The 17,130-nt window shown below is 40.8% G+C and overlaps 1 protein-coding gene across 1 annotated transcript in view; it reads left to right on the forward strand.

Annotated features, from left to right (window-relative positions):
- cep89 (centrosomal protein 89) overlaps positions 1–17,130 on the forward strand; it is a 50,494-nt gene that overhangs the window by 829 nt on the left and 32,535 nt on the right. Inside the window, exons 3-16 of the mRNA XM_075472509.1 lie at positions 370–516; positions 816–1,008; positions 3,554–3,602; positions 3,797–3,892; positions 4,725–4,931; positions 6,653–6,795; positions 7,681–7,731; positions 8,200–8,283; positions 8,819–8,922; positions 10,721–10,836; positions 11,063–11,243; positions 11,784–11,951; positions 12,959–13,100; positions 15,559–15,648. Of these exons, the coding sequence (XP_075328624.1) occupies positions 370–516; positions 816–1,008; positions 3,554–3,602; positions 3,797–3,892; positions 4,725–4,931; positions 6,653–6,795; positions 7,681–7,731; positions 8,200–8,283; positions 8,819–8,922; positions 10,721–10,836; positions 11,063–11,243; positions 11,784–11,951; positions 12,959–13,100; positions 15,559–15,648 (1,771 nt within the window). The remainder of the gene's footprint in view (positions 1–369; positions 517–815; positions 1,009–3,553; positions 3,603–3,796; positions 3,893–4,724; positions 4,932–6,652; positions 6,796–7,680; positions 7,732–8,199; positions 8,284–8,818; positions 8,923–10,720; positions 10,837–11,062; positions 11,244–11,783; positions 11,952–12,958; positions 13,101–15,558; positions 15,649–17,130) is intronic.

The raw sequence follows: 17,130 nt of genomic DNA on the forward strand, positions 1-17,130 counted from the left end.
TACTATCTTTTTTCAGTAATTTTTTTTTTCTATCACAACATCCTCTGTTTAACCAGTGTTTTTTCTTTCACACTATCCAGTCTGGTTGGGAATGGGGTCCTGAGACTATTACTAACTGATATCAGGTCGAAAATTGTAACTGTGTAATTATCTTTTCGATGCACTACAGTGGAGTGTTGCCATTAATGATCTATTTATGACTTATTATCACTGCCCAAACTTATTTCATGTTTACTGTGTTTCTGTAATTCTTGTATCTGTCAATTTATATTGAAATCGAGAAATATAAAAACCTCAAATTTTGATTTGACGAATACCATGCAACTCTCGTGCCTTTCCTTTACACAAAGTGTGTACTTCCTTGTACAGGTCGGCCTTGGCGGCAGCCATTTTGTCTTCTTCTCTCACTGGACAGACGTGGGCCATCCCTCCTGCACTGCCAAGGTCTTTCTCTGAGCTTGACCAATCAGAATCTTTCGTATCAGAGCCAAACTTCTGCTCTGCACTTTACAGCAGGTAACCACTCCAAGGTGCACACGGCGCTATCATCACAAGCTTAATTTGTCACTACCAGTGTGTCATGGTAGAAGAGATTAACTGGGTCTAAAAGTGCTACTTCTGCAACCTGGATCAAAGTCTAAATTCTTTGATCACCAACAGTAACTGCAAGATGTCAATGAAATATGTGACATGTCCTTAGTCCTTTTTTTTCTTTGGCTTGAAACTGCAAAGCCATATAAATACTAGTTGCACTGCCGTTCCTCTTCTGAGATACAGCGTAATTTCCTCTGCTGCAACATTCTTACCTTCCTCAGAGACAGATGGTCAGAGGATTTAGCGAGCCAGCCACACCTTTCATCCCCTGACCACTCAGAGGGAGAGCTTGAAGACAGGGAAGAGGAAGAGGAGAATGAGGAGGATGGGGAGGAACATGTCTACCAAACTCTGGACAGACAGAAGAATTTTACCATGTCAGAAAATGTCCATGACCTGCCACTAGAGAGTGAGGTAAGCATGTAAAAAAGGAGCTTGCATTTTGTGTGTGCAGGTTCCTCACTGCTGCATGCTTCTAAGTCTAATTGTAAAAAGGTAAATTCATTCAAAAGTATAAGAGTATATTTGTGAGTTACACCTGTTTATTTACACTTGAGGCAACCTCAAATATCTGCTTTGAAAATGTTTGTTAGACTCATGTTTGTGAATTTAAGGAGGATGAAGAAAACTATTTGAAACTTGTTTCATACTTGTTTGTTTATATTTGATTATTTTCCAAGTATGAGGATTGTGATATCAGTCCGATCCATTGGGAGGCACAATTGTAATGAGAAAAAGTTGTTTTTTCTTCACTTCAATGTGGACAAGAGATCTGTAGGTTTTTTTGCTAAAACAATCTGAGTTTGTGTAGAGCACAGTGGCTGTTTTTAAGGATTTGTTTCAAAGTGTGGCACGACATATTAATCAGAGGTATTGGGGTCAGCTGTTGTTTATTGTTCCTCTGAATCAAAGCATTTTTTCTCAACCAATCCAGGTGTTACAGATAAGGCTTTTGATTTATTTTTCACATCACATCACATAGTTTTGTTGTTTGTTCAGTTTCTATCAGTTCAGATGCTGACATTTTTGCCTTATTGCACCCCTGCACGTAGTCTTGAAAACTGCATTTGTTATTGTGATTTATGATATTGCATTGACTGCAGAGTATTAACAGTGGGTTCTTTTTCAACAGCCCAAGGGCTTTCTCAGCCCACTCATAGTTAAGTGTGTTCCATGGTCTACAGCATAATTGTAATTCTTTTGACATTTCTTCTCAATACCCTGCTTATTATATCCCAAGAGTCTGCTCCTACACAATTCTGGGATACTGCTCTAATGTCATTGTTATGTACACTGCAAACTTTGGTTGCTAACCTATAACAGTCCCAGTGGGCTCAATTTCCCTCTGTCAGTTGTTTCTTTGGGCTATCACACAAGCTGCCACCTGCTTTATTCATAGCAGTAGCAAGTTAAAGTTAGCTAAAAACAGTCAAGTGACACATAGTATTAGATGATTGTACAGCTTTCCAAACCAAAGTCCCAGCCCCACAATTGGAGCTTCACAGAATGTCATATTATAATACACATCAATGAAAACAAAAGATGGAATGGAACATAATGCACCAAAGCTCTCAGGATTTCTGCTTTCTTTTTATTCATTGTCCTGCAAATCTGTTTTTCACATTTAATATTATTCCTGTTGACTCAACACACATAGACATAATTTATTCTTCTGTCCTCTACTGTTTTTTCTTTTCTTTTTAAAATGTGCTTGTTGTACATATTCACGAGGCTTAGAGAACAGAAAAGAATGCTCAGGAAGGTGGTAGACAGATGATGATATCAACTGGAAGGGGTCAGGCTGATTTGAACAAGGCGTGATCTTTGCTTCGACCCACTGGGAGACAGGAGAACCGGTGTCAAACTCCTCTGACGCAGGAGGGGAAGTGTTTACGCTCTATGAGTTTTGGGTGCTGATGGACAATTCCAAAACAAGGAGCATGTTAGCTGAGGCCATCCATCCATCCATCATCTGCCGCTTCTCCGGGGATGGGGTCGCAGGGGCAGCAGCTTGAGCAGAGAAACCCAGACGTCCCTGCCCACTTCCTCCAGGTCTTCTGGGGGGACCCCGAGGCGTTCCCAGGCCAGCCGAGAAACATAGTCTCTCCAACGTGTCCTGGGTCTTCCCTGGGGCCTCCTCCCAGTGGGACGGGCCCGGAACACCTCACCAGGGAGGCGTCCAGGAGGCATTCTCACCAGATGCCCGAGCCACCTCATCTGACTCCTCTCGATGCGGAGGAGCAGCGGTTCTACTCCGAGCTCCTCCCGGATGACCGAGCTTCTCACCCTATCTCTAAGGGAGAGCCCAAACACCCTGCGGAGGAAACCCATTTCGGCCGCTTGTATCCGCAATCTCGTTCTTTCGGTCACTACCCACAGCTCGTGACCACAGCTGAGGCATTACATGGAACTACATCTCCTTCTCTTGGTCCTCCAAGACAGTAGCTTAAGGGAGTGGTCTGTCAGGGCACATTCTGGATGGACACTGGTGTGCTGATTGAACTGCCAAGAAAAGAAAAAGAAACTAGAGAACTTGAACAAAAGAAGCAGGACTTGAGGCCTCTATGTCATCGACAGAATCCTGGATCGGGCATCTTGAAAGCAACCTGCGTCCCCCAACAAGCTGGTGCTAGGTGCCAGTGCTGGGTCAGGATCCATGTGTACTGCTTCCTAGCTGAAATAAAGCAGTACTTAATAAAAAATTTAAAAAAAAAAGGGTTGAACTATGACAAATCTGCAGTTGAAAAATTGAACCCTCCTCATTCAATCTATTTTGGTTTTCCTCAGCTTCTTTTCTGCCCCTCTTTTACAACACAGACCTATGACCTATGACCTGGACCCATTATTCAGTCACACTGCTTTAAAGTGAATTTGCAACGCATTGAACACACTGATAAGATATCATCTAACACATGACTGTTTGACTGCCTCTGCGGCTGTTTTTCCTGTCTCCCTTCAGGCCTGTGCACCTCCACCCCCTCTGCCTGGCAGAAGAGTATCATCTCCAGGTACTGACTTCTCTCTAATGAAAAATAGGAAAATTGTTGTTCAACAGCTCGGTATGCAGCCCATTAACCCCCACTGAAATACAGGCTGGCTGCTAGAAGCTATGCTTAAAATGAACTTTTACAAGAACCTGTAAATGGGGTTATTTGATTTTGCAAAGGTGTCTTTCTTTTTTCTTTTTTTTTACAATTTACAGATTTCACTGAGGAGTTAAGTGGCCAATCCCCTGAAGCCACAGGAAAGAGAGCATCTGTCAGGAAGAGCACTAAAAGTTGGAAGGAAGCTGTTCCATGTAGGTGTGAGTGCTAAAGTGCCAAAAAAAAAATCTGTATAAGTTTGATGTTTATTATTAAAGTAACACAAACATCTTTTTTATTTATTAAGATCAGATTTATTTGTCATGCATACACATGAAATTTGTCTGCTGCTTTTAACCCATCCAGGTTGGCACCTGTTGACACACTCATGCACATGCACAGGGTCACACACTCATAGAGACAGATGCCAACCTGGAGTGGTGGGCAGCCATTTGCAGCACCTGGGGAGCATGGGTGTACGGTGCCTTGCTCAAGGGCACCTCGGCCGTGACAAGGAGGTGGACGGACACCCGTCCAGCTGTCAGTTCCACCAATTTTTGAGTGGTGAGAGTGGGAATCAAACCTGCCAACCTTCTGGTTATTGGATGACTGACTATAACCACTGAGCCACAGCCGCCCCCTGGGGCTACTTATTGTTGGCTACTTAAGAAATGATTGTGTTATTTTAGTAATTCCCTCTGTAAGTGAACTTAAAATATTTCCATGAACCTATAATCCATCCATCCATCCATCCATCCATCCCATAGACAGCTTCGGCCTTAGCTCTCATTAATATATTTTAATAGGTAAAGTCAAAGACTGTGACTGTAATTTTTGGAATTTGCTATAACAAAAAAATAACACCATGCTCAATGTTTGGCAGTTGCCTTTACTAGTCTGTGTGGTCTTGCATTCTAATGTATTTTAAGAATTCCTAGTTTAAGTCTCTTAAAAAGTTAACAGACATTTTTTTTTTAAACACATTGGATGCAGCACATTTGTACATTTTTATCCAGTTTAGATGAATGTTAACCTCTTTTATTTCAGCCACACCAACCACTGACAACCCCAGCCGTGCCAACAACCCAAAACACTTCACCCGCTCGTCTCCGGAGCCCAGCAAGATGTACAGTGAGGTGAGGAGGGAGAAGAAAACAAAGACAGACAAACACAAGATACTGGAGGAGCGACTGCAGCGCCTGGAGCAGGAGATCAGTCACAGCCAAGCCTCCTCAGACCCAAGGTCCCCTGAAGGTAATGCTGAAGAACTACTCGAGAGGGACAATTTGAAGAAAATAAAGGGGGGGTTTAATGGATGGAGTGAAAAAAATAGTTATAGGGGAAAGGGATGAAGTGAAATGAGGCAGAACGTTAAAGGGAAAGTTAGTTGTTTTGTTTTTTTTAAACCTGGGCCTTATTTCTGGCATAAAATACGTTCATCTACTCACCGACAGCAGTTTGGTGAAAGTTAGCATCCCCGGATGCTATTTAGATTACTTGAGGTCCGCATATATCCATATAACAGGAGAGAACTGTCACACTGCGGTGAGGTCAAGTGGGTTTTTTGTCCTGTCTCCATGTCTTGTCTTGTCATTTCCTGTTTTATTTTGAAAAAGTTTCTCTCCTCTCGTTTCAGGTCACTTGCCCTTCCTCTTGTGTCAGTCTGATTGTCTGCTGAATGTTTCCACCTGTTCCCTGTTAACCCTGTGTATAAGAGTCTGCGTCTCCCCTTGTCTTGTGCCAGTGTGTCGTATTCATCAGTGTCTGTGTGCGTTCACTCTAGCATTCCCAAGTTTTGTCACAGCCTTGTTCATAGCAGCCTTTGTGAATTGTTCTATTCCTCCAAGAGAGAGATTTTGATTTTGTAATTTTTATATCATAGTTTGGTTAATCATAATGAATGATTTCCTCCAAGTGGAGTGATTCTTTGTTTCCTTAAATATTTAAATAGTCTAGTGCCTCCAGTTTTCAGGAGAGTTTTCCTGTTATTTCTTACCATAGTCTACTTGGTCTTTCCTCCATAGCGGGAGTGATTTTCTGTTACGTTTGATAGTCTTTTGTGTTTTCCTCCTTTTAGTGGAGCGAGTATTATTTTTGATAATATTTATAGCTATGCTTCTTCCATTTTTGGAAGCAGCACAGCTTATTTACTCCGTGCTCTGTGACAGTCGGCTAACTTCACATGGAGTTTGCTACTGCTTAGTTTGTACAAGATGGCAGGATATTTATCAGATTTTGACGACGTGGACGACAACTTTGAGTACGATGTACATCCTTACCGGAATAAATAAGCTGTGCTGCAATGGCGCGCGGCGATGAAGTCACCCCAGTAGACGCGTGTGTAGAAAGCCCCCATAAGCCCCCCGATAGCCCTCAATAACAACAACACGGCAGCTCTGAACTAACAGTGCAATAGTACGCGTTCATTCATTCATTGGTCTTAAAGTATTGGTGAAATAAAGACTTATTTAGAGGCTTTCTTATTTAGAGGCTGTATTGTCTATGCCCTGTTCTCTCCCGTTATATGATTATACACCGATCTTTAGTAATCTAAATAGCGTCCGAAGGACGCCGACTTTCACCAAACTGTTATGGATGAGTAGATGAACGTGAAATAAGGCCCAGGTTTAAAAGACCGAACATCCGCTTTAACTTATGCAGTGGGTCTCAGAGGAAGCCGGGAAATTGTGTCGTGTGGGGATGAGGCTATGATCTTTGAGCACCGCAGCATCTCATCAGCTCAAAGAAGTCGAGGGAGTAATCAAAAGAAACATGATTATGAAAAGGCAAAAGACGGGAGTTATCCTGTTATTTTCTGCACGTTAAGGGTTCTTTATTACACCCTAAGGATGGAAGGGAAGGGAAAGAAGAAGGGAAACTCTGGTTGAGAAGTAACTGTGAGTTACTCTGAATACCAACATTATTTAGTGTATCTTGAAAATCTATAGAACCTTCTTTGCCTGTTGTGATTGCAGGCAGCCAGGCAGAGCTACAGAATTTGAGACGACACGCTCAGGAGCTGGTGGATGAAAACGATGCCTTGAAAATGACAGTTCACCGTCTGAATGTGGAGCTGAGTCACTACCAAGCCCGCTTCAGACCACTGTCCAAACAGGAGGTATGACAAGAAAATAATCAAAGAGTTTAAAAAACTTACCAAATTCAATCAAAGTCACAAATTACAAATGAATAAGACTCTACTCGACCTAATTTTTTACCTGGTTATAAGTAATACCAGCCAGTTGTATAACCAACTCACCTCAGACCAAAACTGATTATTTTTCACTGATGAATCTACCTGTCTCAGTTCATTGCCTATCAAGTAATCAATCACTGTCTGTCGGTTTAAACAGCGTCTGTGTAGAATCATCACTTTATCTTCTTACCTCTGTATCCACCTGTGATCCAGAACCCTGCTGAGTGAAATAAGGTTTCCTTTTTGTCCCTCCTTCCATTTGATCTGTTGAAGTAAACGAGCTTCCTATCACTGTCTGTTTCTGTCCATGCTGTGGTACATTTTTTTCACAGCAGAAGAAAGCCAACCTGCAGTTTTAATTATGGCCACCTCATGCTGTGTATTCACATCAGGAAATCTCTTGTTCTCATCAGTGGCAGTTCACTTCCCCTGCAGCAGCATGCCTCTCCTGGCCCTCATTAGTTACAGCTAAGGCACTTTTGAACAAGAAAACATAAAGGAAAAAAAATACGAAAAGATCTTTAGAACTGACTAATAAAGAATATATACAGTATACATGTGTGTTGGAACATTTGTCTCCCTGTTTTGCCTGTTTTTAAATAACTGAATTTACTTTGCTATGTATCAAGAATTCATCTCATTCCTTGATGGCCCAAACTGTGAAACTTGGTTGTTGTCATGCATACTGAACCCTGTTTCAGCGTATTTGTTTATTTACTGATTCCATGTGAAGGTTCAGATTTTAGGAATGACCGTAAAGATGCAGCGATGGCTAATATCATTTTCTGTCTCTTTTATGTCACGCAGAGCTCCAAAATCAGTGGGTTGCCAGTGACAGGTTCTCCTCCTCCGTGGCTGGTCAGTATCTATAGAAGAGAAAGATATTTCATTAAAACACCTTGACACTGGACTAATTATATGGCTGTCTTGTGGAACAAGTATAGCTAGCCAATGGCTAGATTAATAGGTAACTCCTTGCTTAAAATGGTCTGGATGACTGAATAACTTTTGAGTTGAAGCAGCAGATTAAAATGGCTACTCTTTTCCATCTGTTTTATAAAATGCCTTTACTACATGAAATCAGATTCTGCTTACTTATAACTGATCTAATAATTTAGAAGATAAAGTGCAAAGCTGGCAGAAAATGAACTGGAAACCTGCTGAATCAATCAAGTAAACAAAGCCTATTTTAACTTGTTATTACCTGCTCACTGTGACTTGTGGGATACAAGGTCATTTCATTATTTGGACTCAACATATGGGAAAAGGTTCATGGCAGTAATGTTTTGGTTAATTTGCGTGATTTCTGTTTGTCCTTGTTTGTAGCTTGACATGAAGTATTTAAACCCTTTGCTGCTGGCTTATGAAGACAAGATGAATGAGAAAGATGAACTACTGCAAACCACAGAGGTGAATGGTTTGTAAAAGATTTTTTTGCATTTGTGTGATTTTTTTTTTTTTTTTTTTTTTTTTTTTTTTTTTTTTTGTGCCACTTCTGCATATTGCAGCTACCAAGTGAGGAGATTAAATTACAGGAAGGAGGTCAAGGCTTCCAAAAGAAGCTGAGGCTGGACACAAAGTGTTACAAATAAGCGTAAGACACAGATAACACTTATCAGGAGCTTCACAAGGCTGAGGAGAAAAAAATATTGGCACGCAGTAAAACAGCTGTGGACAAGTAAATCAGAATATCAGCTGTGACAAAACCCCAAAAAAGTATCTCCCTGCTCCTTTGACCCAGAAATCATTCCCCCTCTGCCATCGTGGTGCATCATCCAGTGCACGTTGAGGATGGCATTTTGGCAAAGAATCCCTGTTGGACCCAGTCATAGTCAAAGCCCCCGATGATAGTCTCCTTTTGTTTTCTTTTTGCTTTCTCCAATTTAAAGCTCTCGTAATTTTCTCCCCATGATTATAGCTCTTTATGTGTGTTTGTCTGCTGCAGGAAGACTCGAAGAAGTTGCGCATTCGTTTAGAGGAAGTGATCAAAGAAAATGAGAGGCTTCATGAAGAAATTGCCAAGATGGATGTTGTCACCCAGAAAGACTGGTAAGAAGAAACATCCAGTCTGTGTGTGTTGGTGTATGTACACTGGTTATAGTACACACTGGTCGTCACCACTCTTAATCATGATGTGGTGAAAATTGGATGCTGCTTTTGTCCTCTTTTGCTTCACTTCTGTCTTTAAGTCTGTCTCTTGAGTAGATCAAATATTATAGTATGAGAATGAAAATACAGAAGTTGTAAAATATATCCATTTTTGGGTGCTATTATACTATTCTTTCATTATCACGCATATACTCTACCCAAGTAGCTCTGATGAGCAGGATAACTGCACTGACCTTATGAGAAATGACAGAACTTTGAGACATTGTGACTTCCTCTAAATGAAACTCTACTATAGTTGCCTCAACTCACAAACAGCAAGATTTCTGAAGTCATCTGTTAATGCTCAGTGCATTTGAATACATTTACATTTAGACCGTTTTTTACGTGCTTTTGAGTCCTGAACAATAAATTGCTTGCCAGTTTTCATGTAACGCCACCACTTCACTTGAAGATAGATGTTTGGCTGCAGCCATATTGCTTCATTTGTTGATGATTATGAGAACATGGATGAATGAGGAGGCCCTCATTAATCAACTGTGTGTATAAATGTTTCATAGTTCTGTCTTCCAAATTCAATACAGAATGTGCATAAGAACAAAAAAATCTGATATTTATCATGGTCTTAAGCACATTAGTAATAATCAGCTGTTGATCAATCACACATGTTCCAAACCCCCATGTTCCTGAATTTACATTCACAAACAACCTCAATTAAACACATATGGTAAGAAAACATCTCTTTAAAACAGCATGTGGAAATAGTTCATTTGTTCTTTGCAGAGTAAGGGCTAAGAGAGTGAAGAATTGAAACCGTTATAACGCTGAAGATTTATGCCATGTCAGAGGAAAGATCTCTATGCTCAATTCCAAAAACCAGATCACAGCACACAGACGAAAAATGTCTAGAACTTGAGGAACTCACACATTTGGACACATGTACTGTCAGCATTACTGGAGATAAAGTGCTTTCCCATTTGATTTCGGCCTGCTGTTCATTTGTTCCAATGAACTGACTGTACACAGATGGCATAATCCAACTCAGGGATGGTTGGGAAATGCAGAATCTACCATCTGCCTCATGCTGGAAAGTGCCAGTAGTTGAAAACCCAACCAAAACTTGTCTATGCGTCAGAGTTTTGTGTCGTTAGTATCCTCTCTGCAATACAGTTTTTCAAACCACAGCATACTGGCTGAATTGGATCTCTTTTTGTATCCTCTAGAAGCTACTATGGGCTCTCTTTAAACTACAGGTATCAAATCAAACTCTTAGGCTGGTCAAAGTGCTAAGAGCTATTTCCTTAAAACAGTTTGCGTACACACCATCAGTTAAATGGTTCCTTATTCAACACTTGTTATATAAGAAGGAAAAAAAACTTTATTTATCACCATTCGTTCTCAGAATATGTTGGTAGAATGCTTTGTCTTTAAAGGATTAGTAATAAATTCTGTTTTGATCCCAACATTCATCAGCACTGTAGATTATAGTGGGTTATATTTTATAGAGGCACTGAAAAGAGAGAAAATCATTATATATCATAGAAATATTCATGTTCAGCGTTTGATTGAGACCAAATATCTGAATGTAGTTAATAGTCTTCTGGTAGAATTGACTTTCTTTTAAGACATAAAGAAACCATTTCTGCAGCAACTAACATAAAGATTAGCCGTGATGATATTGTGTCTCTGAGTTGCTGGTAGTTTGTTTATAGATGTAACCTCTGCATGTTTCTTTCCACAGTAAACAGCTTCAACAGCAGGCCTTTCTGGTTTTGCAGGAGAATCAGGTTCTGATCGATCAGCTGGAGGCTCAGCATGTGAAGGCCAAGGCCAATCACAGCAGACACCAATCTGAAGGTACTAAGAAAAAAGTCTATATATTTTTCCAAAGCCAGGGAAAGAAAAAAAAAAAAGAAATCACATAGAATTAAATTGAATGAAAATCTTCAATTTCAAAAGCCTGAAACTAAAAGAAACCTTTAGCACGATTTAGCACAAGTGTGCTCTTGTTTTCTGTTTCTGCCTTGCTTAGATTCAAACGGTTTATTCTGCTCCAATTGTCCTCTCCTCCTCCTCTCTGTAGTAACAAAGGTCTCCAAGCAACTGATGTTGTTGGAGGCAGAAAAGCAGCATTTGCAGGAGGATCTAGAAGAGAGCAGAAGGGAGGGGCAGAAGCATGCGAAGGAGGTTCAGCTTCTGCAGGCCCGTCTGAAGGATGCCATCACCTGGGACGAACACTGCAGCATTGCAGGGAAACTCCGAAGGTACAGCTACAGAGTTTCCTTATTGTTAAACCATTTTGTTCTTTTCATAAAACCATAACAAGAAAAGGAGAATATTTGACAGGCTTCATGAGCAGCACACATTCTTCCTTGCTCCACTATTATTTCACTGAAAAATTGATTTGCAATAGAACAACGGGACAAAATAAGGAGAAGAACAAAGATAACACCTAAAGCATTGCATTCTGATAGCTTTAGAGTCTGGAACTGGATTGTGATGAATACACCAATATGGTAAAAAGCAAGCAGGGTTTTAACAGAAAACTCGTACTTCCACAAACACATGCCATGTAAAACACAAAAGCTTTTTACATGGCATACATATGCAACACAGAAGAATTGTTAAAGATAAGAAAAACATCTGTAGGTTTCATTTTATCAGGTCATTTATCAGTTTTCGCCTGTCAACAGGCACATCAATGACAGCATTAAAAATTGGTAGATGGTTGAACGAGTAGTGTTTTGTTTACGGTAACTGTTCTTGTTTTATGATATACTGTAAATACTGCTCTCAACTCCCAGACAACTGGAGCAGCAGGAGAGCAGGAATCAGAGTGAAATCGACGATTTGCTTCTGAGGGTGTCCAATCTGCAGGAGGAGAATAGGAGCCTGGCTCTGGACAAAGCCAACCTGACTGCTGATGTAAACACCGTGAAGGCTGAGCTGGAGCTCTGCAGACAAGCTAACAGGTTGTAAACATGTAGTGTTCTGGGTCTGCTGTCACCTCCCACGTAAAACCTGATGCGTAGCAGAAGAACACAATTATGTTGCTGAATAGTGTTTTCTGAATGCGTACCCACCCGCCCTAAAAAAAGAGAAAAATAATACTATTGTCCACGCAAGCAGGCATCTACATAAATGTGCTAGATTTAAATCTCTCTTTAACTCATCCTAGTTAACACCCAGTGTTTAGTTCGTCATCACTGTTGTCATATAATAACAAACACAGTTCTGGCCAACTGTGTGAATCTAGCCAACCAAGATTGAATAGCACCTATTTAAGCTGTACTGGGTCTTTAATGGTCATATTATCCTGGTTCACTATCAATAATGTGTAATGTAGAAAGACTAATTTAATTAAAATGGGAAGAACTTTTTTAAGGCACTTCATCAAATAGTTATGAATCCATTTAGTTTATCTAGAGGTGAGACTGAAGGTAATGGTATCTTCCAAGGTGACCAGAAAGGTCAGTAACATGACAGCTAGGGACATGCACCCTAATTAATAAGAAGATAATTACCCTTCTTTTACAATAAAAGGGACCTAGTGTTTGTGAATGGGGCTTGAAATGGTTGATTTATTTCAATCAGGGACCTGAGCTGTTCTGAAATCTACCCTGATGTGGAAATTTGCTCTGCCCCCTGTGGACATGTCCTGAGATTAATGTTGAGTTTCTCATTCTGTAAGTGTGAAGGCTGTCAGAGGGTGTTGGATTAGCCAGTGATGTTTTCACCCCTTTGTAAAGATGGCACTGTCTCAAGATAACATCCAGTTAGCTCTTTCCTTGTTTTCAACCCCTCCATCTACACTTTTCCTTTTCCTAAAACCCTGCTCCATGTTCCCAAATCTCTTCTTTTTTTACCTTTGTCTTTTCTCTTTCAATCTCAATCGTTTCATTTTGTCTGCATGTTTTTCTCCCCATTTTTGATTCTTTTTTTCTTTTTACCCATCCTCTGCTGTGCCTCCATCAATCAGGAAGGCTGAGAGGAAGATGAGTATGCTGAAGAAACAAAGGGAAGAGTGCGTGTTGAAGGAAGAGAAGACTCGGCATTACCTGGGGGCTGTCATTTCTGTAGCAGAGAACATTTCCAAGGAGAGAGACCAGCTAGTACACATGGTACGACTGATGCGACTAATGTTTTACAAAGATGTTGTACTGTAATGATCACGTGCACACATCAAAGCACATATTATTTACGCACGAAAAGTCCTTGAAAATAAAGAATGACTAGCGTATGAGTAGCATATGAACTGCGCATGCCCAGCGTACGTTTCAACGCGCCTATATCAGCAGCCTTTCCACATTGCTCCATTATTGCAGTAGACGACGCGCTATCAACATCTCTCGAGACATTCATCTCGATCATGCCTCCCAAGAAGCAATCGTCGTTTGCCCGGGCCCTGGGCCGAGGAAAAGGCAAAAAAACACAAGAATCATTCTCACCCAAACCTGCTGAAATGCCTGATGCACCTGCGGCTGATGAGTTACATGCTTCTGAGCGATCAAGATCCCCAACTCCTCCTCCTGACCGCTCCCGTGAATCGTCGGTTGCCTGCCGCCTCCATCTCCGCCCGTCTTGCGGAGATGGAGGCGGCAGACGGGCAGAGGATATAAATACGCTAGCTGTACGGTACACCTTCATGGCAACATATGGCAATTTATGTCCAGCGTTCTCGACCTATCAGTAACGTACCTATATCGTACCTCTAGCGTATTCAGCGTATGCCTTGCGTATGCTTAGCGTATTAACCATACGCACAAAAGTTTTGAGCATGTTCAAAAATTTATTTCTGCCTCAGCGTATGCCAGCGTATGCCAACGTATGCCAGCGTGCTTGAAACGTATACAACCTATCCCTAACGTTCCCCTGGCGTATGTCAGCGTATATAACAAGCGTATGAGTGATAATTTTCATACGCAACTCATATGCTTCTCTCATACGCAACAGTGTGACAGGGCCTTTAGATTGAATTAGTACCACAAACTTTCTCTGAATTCTCTATTGAAGAACGAGCTACACCATTTAACCATTGGAATTAGTTTTGGAATTGAAGTATTTCTTTATTTTGCTTTTTGACTAATGAGAGCAGTGCCAACTTAGCAAGGAAACAACAGATGATTAGGCTGAAATGCACACCGAGAAGCGGCTAGCGAGGGTCACAGATAGCTTTAAGCAGTAATTTGTAAAGATTGTAACAGATGTGCTGGCAGAAAGGATTGTAAAAACAACCAGCGGGCTCTCGGAACAAAAAGATTACAGGCAGGCGTGAGTCATGTGCTACAGCATTAAAGAAGCACACAATTTGGTAAATGTCAGATAAAGCTGCACCGTGCACATATACTGAGAACCTAATGAATAGTAAGGAGCAGCTGTGTAACATCTGGCTGAAGACAGTGATCTATTTAAGAAGAAGAAAAAAACACGATGAGCAGTGGGTTTTTTGTGCTTTGGGTGGCATGTGTTGTTCATCAAAGAGGCGTGTGCCGTCATCCTGGATACACGTTCCTCACATTGGCAGTAAGATGCATGGACAAATGTGCAGTTGGGGTCAGGTGATGTATGTGTGACTGATGTGCCAGCAAGAGGCCGTTAGAGCAACAGATATTTTTACAGGTTGTTCCCAGAAAAGCTCACGATCAACTGATTAAACACATCAGTTTAGGGGAGACAGGGCCCCTGTGGTATATTGTACATGTTGGCTCACTGTTCTTTACAGAAATAGTTGCTGGAACTGTGCTATAGTTAAAAAAAAAAAAGATTTCGCTAGTTTTTCTCCACATCTGGAAAGAAGATTTAAATGATACAGGAATAGTAGTAGAAGTAATACAAGAAAAGGTGATGCAGGATAAAGAACAATACAAAGTGAGTCTACAACTGTCTAAATGATAATAGTCACTTAAAGGATCGGTGTGTTGCAATTTCTGATTTTGAGTGGCCAAGTTGGAGATGGCAGCCTTTTTAATTGCTGTCATCCAGGCTGGCAGATCTTGTGACAGGAATTAATAATCAGAGCAATGAAAACATGGAGGCCACTAGACTACAGTTATATGTGTGTGTGCTCTTTTTACTTTTTCTATATTCATAAGGTCCAAAAAACTAGGAGTCAACTATATCTGTGGTGTACATGCTTTGTGGTGACAAATATGCGGGATTTTATGGTTAGGGTTAGAATTAGGTTATGCTTAGGTTTAGGGGCTAGGAAATGCATTTGTGCCAATGGTAGAGAACTACAGTAATAGAAAATCAACTCTGTGTGAGTGTGGTTGCGTGCCTCTGCTGGTGAAAGTTTTATTATTGGTTATTTGCAGCATTGTGGTGGGAGTATATTAGGTCCTATTAGATCCATTATTATCCAGAATAGGTATAAAAGTTGAAAGTTAGTTGTAATCAAATGAAACTGGGGTTGGTGGTAGTCGTCTTTGTGCTATGACTACTGTAAATCGGCAGTTACCCTCATTTTCTTTTTCCAACTCTCCCACTATCCTTCATGTCCCTCATCCAAATGTGTGTGTTCTGCCCTTGTGTTCCTCTCTTAGCTCAGTAACCCCCCATCTTCCCTGTCTACCTCCCTAGGCTTCGGTTCTTCATCAGGAAAAGCAAGGATTTGTGAGCAGAATTCTGAATGGCACAGTCCGATTCAGCAAGCTGCAGGAAGAAGTCAAAGTAAGTTTCCTATATTCCAAATTTGTTTCCACACTTCAATCAGCTTCCCTGAAAGGCTCGTGCATTACACTAGAATCGCACTGAGTTTTCAGGAGGTCTGGCCTTGCTCGCACACTTACTGTAGGCTTGTCTTTTAGAAGCTTCTATTTCTGATTGAAGACACAGTTCAATCTAAAACTTTCTGCATATTCTGCACCAAACCGAGGCTTACAGCATAGTGCGCCCTAAAGCTGTGCTGCTCCATGGCAGGCAGGTTAATTCCCTCCTAACCCCTAATGGCTGGCAGTTTATGAAGCTACATGTTTGGCTTAGCTGGTGCCTCAACTGATTTGACTAAAGCACGTTGTCAGTTCATTTTGCTGAAGATAAATCCTCAAGTGTAGTCCCCGTTGATCTGCGCACTCTGTTTCAATCGATTTATCATCTACCATCAGCCTCCACCACTCAGAAAACATAAATTGATGAACAGTTGTGTCTCTCAGATTGCATCTCTTAAGCTAAGTTAAGTGAGTAGCTGATTTGTCTGTTAACAGTGGTACAATGGACAAAAAACACTGCCAGCATTTTAAACGTGATGAAAACAACACACACATATGTATATATGCCTGTATGTTTATACTGTAGTTAATAGCATTGACAAGAGGGCTGTTGTTCATGTTGCTGTGGTCCTCTGATGTCTGAATGCTCTTCTTACTCTTCTGCTAGGTTATTATGTGTAATTTGTAATTACAGTAGTTACTACTCTGTTGTCATCTGCCATAGAGTGAGTCGTGTATGCAAACACTTTGTGAAACATGATTTAAAACATAGTGAGCATTTAAAAAAGGGGATACAGGATGTTCTTGTTCTAAACTGAACATGTCTCACATTTAGAGTCTTGTTTTTCTCCTCATCCATTCTTTGACAGACTAAAGGATTGATAACACTCATCTCAGAAATAATAGCTCATTCAAGTGGATCCCCATGGCAACCTTAGCAACATTTACCTACAGTGCTATCTTGGTTTAAATCTTACTGCTAACAGTTGTTTTTCAGTCTGTTTTTTTCACAGCTTTCCCTTTTAATTTAGTTGTTGACTATGTGAGCCATGCAATGTCAGTGCCGTGCTGTACGGCCACTGCTCTGTGTGTTGTAGCTTTGAGCAGCTCTTGTCACTCAGTAGGAAAAAAGAAAAAAAGATTCAGTGGATCTGACAGATTTATTAGTATCACTATAGTGACAGCGCTGAGAAAAAAGAGGTGTGTCTGAATACAAAGACAATTAGGGCTATCAAAGCATTGAACAAAAAGAACTATAAATGCTAATTGTGCAGGGGGGTATTTTTTCCTCCTCCTTTCATACTCAATTAGCCTTCACTCTCATTCTCTGCCAGCCAAAAAGAAACAAGCTATCTCCTAAAGATTGCATTTATACTGTCTGTGATCTTCCACGGCTAATAGACGGACTAAAGATAGATCATTGATTGAAATGTTGAAAGACAAA

The sequence above is a fragment of the Odontesthes bonariensis genome, chromosome 1 (genome assembly GCF_027942865.1).
Source record: "Odontesthes bonariensis isolate fOdoBon6 chromosome 1, fOdoBon6.hap1, whole genome shotgun sequence".
Taxonomy (NCBI): Eukaryota; Metazoa; Chordata; class Actinopteri; order Atheriniformes; family Atherinopsidae; genus Odontesthes; species Odontesthes bonariensis.